General features: G+C 40.0%; 2 protein-coding genes across 4 annotated transcripts in view; one reads left to right on the forward strand and one right to left on the reverse strand.

Annotated features, from left to right (window-relative positions):
* LAMP1 (lysosomal associated membrane protein 1) overlaps positions 1-5,031 on the forward strand; it is an 18,281-nt gene extending 13,250 nt beyond the window's left edge. Inside the window, exons 6-10 of the mRNA XM_031056142.1 lie at positions 324-541; positions 1,947-2,069; positions 2,967-3,036; positions 3,235-3,405; positions 4,019-5,031. Of these exons, the coding sequence (XP_030912002.1) occupies positions 324-541; positions 1,947-2,069; positions 2,967-3,036; positions 3,235-3,405; positions 4,019-4,158 (722 nt within the window). The 3' untranslated portion in view covers positions 4,159-5,031. The remainder of the gene's footprint in view (positions 1-323; positions 542-1,946; positions 2,070-2,966; positions 3,037-3,234; positions 3,406-4,018) is intronic.
* A 1,372-nt stretch (positions 5,032-6,403) lies between these two features.
* The window catches only part of GRTP1 (growth hormone regulated TBC protein 1), a 33,916-nt gene continuing 29,463 nt past the window's right edge, over positions 6,404-10,856 (reverse strand). For 2 of the 3 annotated variants that reach the window (XM_031056223.1, XM_031056222.1), the window contains 3 exons: positions 9,309-9,481; positions 9,011-9,196; positions 6,411-6,901 (listed from right to left, as the gene is read on the reverse strand). In XM_031056223.1, the coding sequence (XP_030912083.1) occupies positions 6,812-6,901; positions 9,011-9,196; positions 9,309-9,481 (449 nt within the window). In that variant the 3' untranslated portion in view covers positions 6,411-6,811. Of the gene's footprint in view, positions 6,902-9,010; positions 9,197-9,308; positions 9,482-10,856 lie in introns of all 3 variants that reach the window. The other variant, XM_031056221.1, reaches the window with a different exon arrangement.

Consider the following 10,856-nt stretch of genomic DNA (forward strand, 5'->3'; position numbering starts at 1 on the left):
CAGGAATGCTGGGTCTGTCAGATTCACCCTGACCTGATGGCAAAGTGAAATGATGGATGTGAATGAAAGCGGATGTGTGGTCCCCATTAATTTCAGTAAATTACCAGCAGAGGTGTAATTTTCTCATGCCATGCTTTAAAAGGGTCTCAGACTTTGCAACAAGACTTTAGGTAATGCTTTATTGTTGTGTTTCTGAGCTTTTATTATCTTTTATTAGGAAAAAAGCTACTTGAAATTGTGTTGTCCTTTCCCTCGAGGATTAAAAAGGTAGATCATCCACAGCTTCATTTTGTTTGGTAATGACTGTTTTCCTTTCTCTGCAGAGACAGAATGTGCTGAAGATATGGTCTCTACTACTACTATGGCGCCTACAACTCCTAAACAGACTACTGGCCAGGTTCCTACAGCTGGCCCAACACCAACATCATCCCCCCAAAATCCTACAGTTGGTAAATACAATGTGACTGGTCCAAATGGAACCTGTGTACTGGCCTACATGGGCTTACAGCTTAATATCACCTATCCAAAAAAAGATGAAAAGGTACATTTTGATTTTTGTTTCTTCAAAACCTTCAGATTTCTTCTTTGGGGAAGACTTGGTAAATTATTATAAGCTAACCTTTTTCTTTTAGAAGCCCAGGTGTTTGTGTTCATCCGTCATTATCCTCTATTTGAATTGCTTAACCTGGTCTGGACTAGTGACATTCCAAACACTTGTACTGAAAGTGGTTCTTAAGGATTATTCCATTCACTAAAACCAGCATTAAACTTGTCTGTTGAATCCAGGAAGTGTATATATGGTCATTTAAGAGAAGTAGTAAAAATTACCAAGATATGACTAGGGGAATCCTGTTATCAAAATTGCAATCAAAACAAGATTTTTAAACTGCTAAATACAGAAATTTGGCCTGAGGTATAGAAAGAATGAGTGACTAGTAGAAGGGAAAATTACTACTGTAAAACTGGACAGGCTTCTGACTTAATTACCCTCCAGCCAGCACTGGAGACATTTGGGTTTGACTTTGATGCTTAAATGCTTTTATAGTATTTTTAAAAAGAGAGAAAAAATACAAGGTTTATGTAAGATCCAGCCCTGGCACAAATTCCCTCCACTGTTGGTGCAGAGCCTGGCTTGCCAGCCCTATGGACAAACCCAGAGTCCTAAAAGGACCGTTGAATCCCCCCAACAGGAAACAGTGGTTTGCAAAAGAAGCTACTGCATTTATTTATGATGTTGATGACTGAAAGGTAAAATCATGATCACTTATAGCTGGTGTGTGGCTGTACAGTGGCTTGTTGTGATGGTAACTGTGTTTTGGCCACCTTAATTGTGTGAAATTCCCTGATTCTGGTGTTCTGCTTTTGGTGGAACAGCTGATTTCTAGTGTAATGACCAATGAGGAGGTGGCAGTAGGTTTTCTGGTCACACGAGGATCAGCTAAGAGCTACTGAAAGGGTTTCTATTTAATTGTTTGGCAAGTGGCATTTAACCCACAGCCTTCTGCAGATGCAAGACAGTATAAAATCATAAACCATGGACAAAACTAAAACATTTTGAACTGAAATGACATACAAGATGATGTGCTGACAGGTGGTCCCCTTAATTGCTTCCTTATGTCAAAGCAGTATTTTATAGCATCTTGCCCTCTGTGTGATGTGGTGGTTCTTGATGTTTTTTCTTATGCTACAAGGACCAAAGCAGTTTATGTGGAGAAAGCAGTTGAGTTCTTGCCTGCAGCCAGTCAGGGCTGCAGAAAGCTTTGTTTGATGAGCCCTTAGTTGTGTGTCAGCCTGGTATCTCAGGTGCAGCCTGCATACGTCTGCCCTGGGGTCTGGAACAAACACAACACTGTAGGCACCAGACACGAGCCAGCCACACCTCAGCTGAGTGGAAGGTGTTGTGCTCAGTCTCTTCAAGTGTCATAATTGTTCCTCTTCTCTTACAGATGGGTTTGGATTTGCTGAATTTCGTACCACATAATACAACTTCTTCTGGGAGATGTGACAATACATCTGCCTCGTTGAACCTGACTTTTGAGAAAACGAGGGTTATCTTCCAGTTTGCCTTGGTAAGAATCTCTGCACCAAGTGTGTAGGGTCTGCAGCACTTCCCATGTGGGAAAACTAGCTGGGGCAAGGACAACAGGAAAAAAGACAGCTACAAAGAGAGTAACTAGTTCCTTTGGTTTTAATGCTAGGATTTAGTGGGTTTTATGCTTGGTTACTATTGTGTGAAAAGAATGTGTTTGTGTATATATGCACACATACATATGTGTACACAGAAAAGTATTTTGTTTGGAGTGGGAACTTCCTTGAAGATTATGTTGCTTACTCTTTAAGGCTTCTTGCTGAAACAGAGCAGCCTGTGACAAGGGGGCATCTAATCTAATATTAAGCCTGGAGCTGGATTTAAGTTCTCAATAATATTCTGTGTACTGACCAAAGGCCAAGTGTGCTTGTCTTCTGGTCTCCTATGATGGTTGGGAATCCTGTTTCCCACAGCCCTGCCCCAGGTGCTGTATTGGAGCTGCATACCTTTGAAGACTGAATCCACTGTTTGTCAAAGCTTCATGCTCCTTTTTATGCTGATCATGTTGAGCTGTTGCTATTAAATGACTCTACAGCTCTGTGGGGTACCAAATTCACTGCAAATAGGCTGCTTAAGCAATGGGTGGGACTATGCCTGCAGTGTGGAAGTCAAGTCAACAGTTTGGGGGTGTCAAGGCCTCCTTTCTCTGGCTCTTTGCCCTCTAACAAAATAATCTTCCTTAAGGTGCATACTTTCTGTAGCTTTTCTCTCCTAAAGTCCAACTAAACACCTCCTCTGGATGCTAATCCCATTTGTGGTCTACATTTTACAAACCTTTCTCAAAATGCATGCAGATTGGAACCTGAACAGCTTATGTTGTACATCATCATCCTAAATGACAAGTACTGATTTGTTGTTTTTGGGGATTTTTTTTAAGAATGCAAGTGCTGAAAAATTCTTCCTGCAAGGTGTGAGTGTCAGCACAACCCTGCCTTCTGAAGCAAAAAGTAAGGACTTTAAAAAAATCTACTCTCTGTGACTACTTTAAATATTAAGGGTAGCCTACATTAAATAATGCATGAGAAATGTTGGGGATGAGTGTATCAAATTGTGGCTCTATGAGCTTATAGCTTCTGCTCTTCAGATTCATATAATTAATAAGAGTTTCTCTTAATAAGAGATTAATAACAGTTTCTCTTACACAGATCCAAAATTTGAAGCATCAAACAACAGTATGAGTGACCTGAGAGCTTCAGTAGGGAACTCCTACAAGTGCAGTTCTGAGGAGACTCTGCAGGTCTCGGACCAAGCCCTTCTCAATGTATTTAATGTTCAGGTCCAGATTTTCAAGATTGATGGAGACAAATTTGGGCCAGGTAAGAGGTTTGCATTTGGCAGCCCCTGTCAAATCCAAGATTTGTGAAGTATACTTGGATATAAATACAACATACTGTAGTCAAATGTCAGCTTGTGGGTGCTATGCTTAGCCTCTGCATGCCCCACTACAGATGATGTGGGGGCTGATTAAGATGCCCAAGTTGAGGCTAGTGGGAGAAGTATGTAAAAAGCTGTGAAACAATTTGGACTTGTTCCTGATGGTCCAGAGAAGAGTTAAGGAAGGGGCTACCTTTCCCTCCAAACTGTGTGCAGACAGTTGTGTGAAGGGGGCAAACCTGTCCCTTGTGACTATGATGAAAGCAAAATAACTGTGGGAGGGGTCATGTGGATATTTATGATGGCTAAATTTGTGTATAGCTAACAGCTCTTGAGGAGGAAACAATCAGTATAATCTCCATATTTTGTATACAGCTGGTGCTAGAAAGACTTCATCCTGAATGATCATAGTTAGTGGACCTGGCTTCCTTTTCATTGTTGACAAGCTAGCTGAGCCAGTTTTATTGACATGCTGAGAGTAGAATGCTGAAGTTCTGGATGTAGCCATCTGTTTGTGCACTAGTACCTAACATGGATCTTTTTCTCTCTCTTCAGTGGAAGAATGTCAACTGGATGAAAATAACATGCTGATCCCTATAATAGTTGGTGCAGCCCTTGCTGGTCTTGTTCTGATTGTCTTGATTGCTTACCTGATTGGCAGAAAGAGGAGCCATGCTGGATATCAAACAATTTAATTACTTGCACTAAAATCCAGCATAGATGAAAAGCAATTGCAAGAGGCTGGGGGAAAAAATCCCCCTACATTTCCCCTGAACTGGTTGATATTGTAAGGTAACATCTTTTCTTGCAATTTGCTTCTTTAAAGTCTGCTTTATTAAATGTGAAATCATCTTGCAGCGTTTAACTATGCACAAAAATAACTTCTGAAGATTCTGGTGTTTAATTCTGCTAACTAGTTTTAATATTTACCCACTTAGAAACAAGCTAAAAGTTTTTAAGGGTGCTTTTTTGGAATTGGCTAAGATTATGTCAGCTACAGATTCCAGAGAGGGATGTTGCTAACTCTGACTCAATTTCAGAACTCTTAACAAAGGGAAAAGGTTCATTATTTGCACCGCCGCCATTGAGCGATGATGTTAAGTATACTTACTGATGATGCATTTGAAAAAAATTTTAGTAACAACTGACAAAATTGAAATCTAAAATCTGAACTTCACCTTGTCTCTTAGGTGTGTATTTTTTACTAAGCTTTAAACTCAATGCCTGGCACATGCAGGGTGTGAACGACGCAATACTCAAACCTTACAGGAACTCTTTATGATTGGACAACTCCCCTGTTTGATATTTTTGATGCTATGCCAGCTTGTTAGGAGCTGGTACTTTTTTAAAATGGGTGTTATTTTTATTTACTTTTTTTTGTAAAGTTATTTCAGTCTGGTCTGTTGGAAGGTTCAGAGAGATCCTGTTACTGCACACGTGTACAATATAGATCTCAATCTGCTGATTCTATTGCTTTAAACTTGGCTGGGGGGTTGTACACTTTAAGGATCAGTTCTTATGTATGCATTGCCTGTAACAATGCTAATAAAGACACTTTTTTTTCTGTATTTCTTAGTATTGTTGATCACTCTTGTTGACGACTGAAGTCATGGTTTGGCAATACTTGGGAAGCTTGAGACAAGCATTAGTGTGAAGTTAAACAAGTGCTTAAGTTTTTTCTTTGTGGCACAAAGGAAAACTTTAATCTGTGTGTGTGTGTTGGAATCGGGTTCGTTTTGCACTTCGTGTTTGGAAACAAGGAAAGCTATGTGTTGGTAACCTGAGACCTGGAGGAGTTAACTCTAAACTGTCACTTCTGAGACATGTCTCTGTACCAGTCTGCCTGCCTGAGCCTCACTTTCTGACAGTGCCGCTAAGGTTCTTAGTGTAAGGACTGTGTCAGTGGCATTTCTTGCTTGATTCTGAAGTTGGCCTCTTACCACAAAGTAGGAAACTCGCTTCTGCTGAGGGCTGTGTGCGTTGTTACGTGCTGGAAATGAACCTTGGTGTTTAAAGCTTCCCTGACTGCAGGGAGGCTCTGGTGTTAACAGTACCAGCTCTGCAGGGCAGGAACTGGGGCACACAACAGCATTGCACAGAACACTCATGACTAAGGGAACCTAATGCTGGCTTTGGACCAATGCCCTGTGATTTGAAGGTAACTGGAAGCTGTGAATTTTCCTAGGAGTGAACAGTGTTTCCCAACACCTGCTGACATACTAGGAGTATGTTACTGCTACTGTCCTTATAATTCAGTACTTGAGGAAAATGTGTATGCCTGGTACCATAAAGGTTAGGATAGCTCAGAATCACTGTTGAGTAGCAGTCTTGAGTTGTCTAGAAGAGCAATCCTCTACTTCCTCTGAAAAAGGAGATTTTTTTTTCTGCTGAGGAATGAAAAAATATCAATGTGTGAGATAGGGGGAAGCCACATTTCACAAGTGACAAAGAGAGCTTGGAGTGCTGTTAAAAGGTGAGGCTTTCCAAAGTAGTTGTTGCACATGGAACATAAAACCCCACGAAGTGCTCCAGTTGTCTCTCCTTTCCCCAGCTGGAAGGAGAGAATTTGGCCACGAGAGGGCTCTGTAAGGACAGGAAAGCAATTCCCAGGCTCCTGGCCCCAGCAGGGCTGGAAGTGGCTTGGTGCCAATATAGACTTAGGAACTACACCGTGTCTTCCTCTGTCAAAGAAGTCTGTTCGTGGCTGTCTTTACAAGTGTTTCTCCTCAAATTTTTAGGGACATAGGTATGGGAGAATCGCACCACAGCTGCTCTGTCACACTGTATAGATCAACTGCTAGTGATGATCACTGATTGCTCTCTTGCCCTGCACTTTGCTCCTATGTGAGTTCCTTAAGTGAGAGCAGTGAGGAAAAAGATGCTTGTATTCCAGCAATGACTGGCAGTCAGGACTCAGATCACATAATTTACACCATGAAACAGGTTCTGACAAATTAAATTAATTTATTTTGTACAAATGGTAATAGTATCACAGTTAACACAGTAATACATAATTTTTTACATCTGTTTGCTTTTAATATTACAAAATTCCCTGGGACTATTTATTTAAAAGGAGGGTCCTCCTGACATTGATCACATTCTAGTCTGAAGATACCTTAATCCTTAAAAAATAAAAACAACACACCACCAACAAACAGTAACAGAACCACCAGTTCCAGTTATCAAATCTGACATACAGTACAAAGTGTTAACACGCTTACTTGAAAGGCAGGAAAAATTGGTCAAGTGTCAATTAATTCATGGAAAGCTTAAAGTGTGCTTTAATCAGTGCAAATAGAGGAATGTGTCAATTGCTGTAGTATCTGACCAGCTGGTTACATCTGACATTTATCCCTGAGAAAGCACCTTTTCCCTGCAAGTCTCTCGGAGTTTGTTGATTGTTGCCATGGATAAGCTTCCAGGATCAGTGAATATTTTCTGAGGGCAAAAGAAGAAAATTCTTAGTAAAAATGCTGGCTTTGGACAGCATGCTAGATTTCTCACATAATTCTCTGAGGTGTGAAATCCTTGCTTCCATGTCCATACTGTGAAATTGCTCACTGCTCTCTGGCCTGCCTATAACAGGGTAACACCTTCATCTACTGGGCTGTAAACACACAGTAAAACTGCAGCTCATAACAAGTGCAGTAAGTTACACAAAAGCAGCAATAACAAATTTGGTTTGAATGTGTGTCCAGTTGAGATTATTTCAGGTGGTGGAAAGTGGTATATTTAGAACATATTAAACTGTCCTTGGTAATGTGACAAAGCACCAGTGCACTTCTGTGTGGTGCCAGCAGAGGTGGTTCAGGCTCTGGAACACAAAGACACCAGTGTCTTTCTACTGCAAAAAATCAGTTTTAATCCCTCAGGACACTACCTTTGCTGCTCTTCTCTACCACACTTCCCAGGGGAGTAACAGATATGATGTAAGGACTTTGTGTGTGCTGAATGCCAGCACACATCTTCAATTAGTTTTTTTTCTTTTGTTTTCACTCGTTGTTCATGAACAATATATTTGTTTCCACTACTTCACCTAGAACTTCTGAGTGAACTGTGAAGCAAAGCTACAGGTTTATGCACTTTAAGCTACAGTTAAGGTGTGTGGGCACCTCAGTTCTGTGGAGCTGTTAAATGACAGCTCTAGGGATGAGACTGTAATTGAACCAGTTCAGAACAGCTTTCTGGCAAAGAAGCCTTCGAACTGAAAACTAAGGTTCTCTTCTGGGGGTGGAGGCACAAAATACCTGCCATCACCTCTACTGCTACTAATACCTGTAGCAGTAAAAACCCAATAAAAACCCAACCCAACAAACATCCAAGCATGAAAGTTTCAAAGTTACACAAGAACCTAACCTAAATTGTTTATCTGTCTTCAAAGCCCCATTACTACGGTAAATAACAGTTAAAATTCTTTTACTCAGGGTAACTGCAAGAAAAAGGTGGTTGATGTTCTAAAAATAGTTGGTGTAAAATTTAACACAATTAAAGAGGGGGGGAGGGAAGTCCTTCAAGGACAAGTGTTAGCATCAGCCTCTGAACAGATGTTAAGGCAGTTAACATTTAATAAAATTCTTATTCTAAACTGTTTATGGAATGGAATGGAAAAACCCCTCAAACATCTTCCTTCTAAATTCAAGCTGTACTTATGATTTTTCTCTTGCTCCTTTAATCAAAAGACTTAAAAGTGTCAGTAAGTTAAGCTAATTTTTCTTCTGTAAGAACAACAATGAAAGTTAGTACAAATTACATCCTACTGTGAGTGACCTAGGCACAGAGATGTGCTAAGAGCATGAAACACTTTGAGGGGTAAATGTGACCCTCCAGGACATGCTTTTGTGCACACTGAGCAAACAATGATAGTGGAGTTGACCAAGTGATTTATGACACATGTGCTCCTGTTACTTGTTTTGCAGCTACCACCTTTTATGTTTCCATCTTCTGAGATAAGCCCTGAATCTAATGTTTTATACTGATGTGGCACCCATTGTATTAATAATTTAAAAGACTAATCCTTAGCTTGCAGACTGTCATAGCACTTGGACATTGAACTTCATGGGTTTTTGTCTGGAAATAACAACCATCTTGTTCTAAACAGAATGTTCAGGCACTACAGCCATTTATCACTGCAAGTTTAAAATTCACTTTGTGCTTATTCTACAATACTGTATTTACAGTTCATCTGAAAATGAACTGCATGGGATCAATATCCACAGTTCACTGAAAAAATGCATTGAAATTATCTTCTCATCAGACTTCCTGCCTTAACTGGTAAAAAGGGCAAAAAGAATTCTTTTCCCTGTATGACAGATAATGTGGATGGATTTCTATATATGGAATTAGATAATAAATATAATATTTAATGGAAAATAATTATTAAATACAAATGATTTAATATATGTATTAGAAAGGTTTGAGTTTTTTATTTAAAAAACAATCCTAACAGCTATGTTTCTCCTAACTGTATCCATCTTTTGCTCAGTGAAAAACATTTCTAAGTCAGTCTTGGTTTTAATTTGGAATGACTAAAAGCTGCAGAGAATTTACCTGCATGAAGCTGTGACACTCTGTTACGAATGTTCCTTTGGTGATCTGCTTAAATTTATCACAAATGTCAGGGAAATTCGTGGCTTCCAAAATAAAAGCTTGGTTTTGCTTAATCAATGTTAAGGCCACACGGAAGATGATCTTTGACCCTTCATAGAATAAACAATCCCATATTCGGAGCACAGTCTGCAGTAAAAGAGAGAATTCAGATTAACCTTGATTTCCAGTAAGCAATTATTAAAGCAGTTCAAATGAAATAATCAGGGGTGTAGTATGAGAACTTTATGTTACCAGTTACCTCCACTGGAAGAATGTCAATGAACAGGCATATAAACCAGCGTGACACCACTAGGGTCCACATGACTCCATGTCTTTCCATCAGCTCTGCCACAGCTGGAACTTTCATTTTCACAAGTTCTCCAAGGACTTCCTGATCAGTTTTCAGGCCCAACATTGCAGGACTGTAATAATCTTGGAGAGAAGAAATCAAAACTCAGGAATCTGTGCACATGATCTTTTCATGAAATTGAAGAAAATATCCTCTGCAGCTGAATGTATAAAGGCACTCTGAGCCTAGGAATCCCAAGGTGAAGTAAATTAACCCACAGCACAAAGATCTCTGCACTGTGGTCATAGAGTGCTGCTCTTTCAGCCAAGCTGATCCCTCTGCACAAACACTTCATTCATGCCTTCTGAAGTATCTTCTTTCTCTCTGATGTTTTTTGGCAATGCTTTCTTCCTTCGCAAGGAAGGATTGTTTAGGTGGTTTTTGACTGCTAGCTTAAACTACAAAAGTTTAAAACAGTTCAGTATAACCAACCACCTCCTTCCTGTGTGGGGGGCTGCACAACTCCCAGTCCACATGACATCCAGAGAGGTAACAGAAAACCCAAACCACCACAATAACCTGTAGCCTTTAGACCAGGTCCAGTCAAACTAGAAATGCAAATTCCCCAGAGATCAGCTGTGCAGGGATGCTGGATACTCCCCATCTTCCTAGGAGTGGCCTAGCCATTAAGGTAGAAGTTTTTCTCTCCTTTCTCTGAGCCAAGAAAATCCCACTTTTCATCTAATAATTCTGAAAGGAAGTGAATGACAGATCCCTCAGGCAACATTTCCTACTTAACTTACCTGCAAGACAGGGACTGAAATAAGACCTACATTCCTGCACGTGTGGTCACTGCAGTAACTGGTAAATTCACAATTAAGAACAACAGAGCACTCTCTGGCTGTCAGTCCAGAGCCTGTTTGTCAGGGTAAGAATTTTCATTACCAAGTTGCAGGCTGAATAACAAGCATCTCAGCTCTATAAACAAGTAGCTTTGGGTATATTAAAGGGAAGAAAAAGATGTTTCAATTCCTAAGTATTCAAATGCCCCAGTATGACACAAGAATTACACAGATGTTTAAGACATTCATATTTTGGGTTTATATGCTGACAGAAACATTTGAGCTGGATTTGGCCACTCCAGTCCTGGGAAGCAACTTTTGATAGTTCCTGAGCACTTTGCTGACAAGACCTATGTTGTTAACATTTGATTATGGAAAGAAAACAGTGGTAACACAAGCACCTTTCTATGCCTTCCTTTCCTTCACTGATTCTGGAAAGCTGCAATTCAGGTTTCTCTGTCTTAACTGGCTTCTTCCAATGGCCCCAGACACACAGCACAGGCCAATGGTTCATATAAAGGTGAAGGAATCAGAGCAAAGTCTATTTGCCTGAAATAATTCTAATAAAGCCTCCCAGTGTCACAGGTAAGTTTAAAAATACATCCAAACTATGCAGTACATCTATAACCACTTAAATTTCTGTAATTTCACAACAGCAGTTTAAAAATCCACTCTT

This window comes from Geospiza fortis, unplaced genomic scaffold (genome assembly GCF_000277835.1).
Source record: "Geospiza fortis unplaced genomic scaffold, GeoFor_1.0 scaffold192, whole genome shotgun sequence".
Lineage (NCBI taxonomy): Eukaryota > Metazoa > Chordata > Aves > Passeriformes > Thraupidae > Geospiza > Geospiza fortis.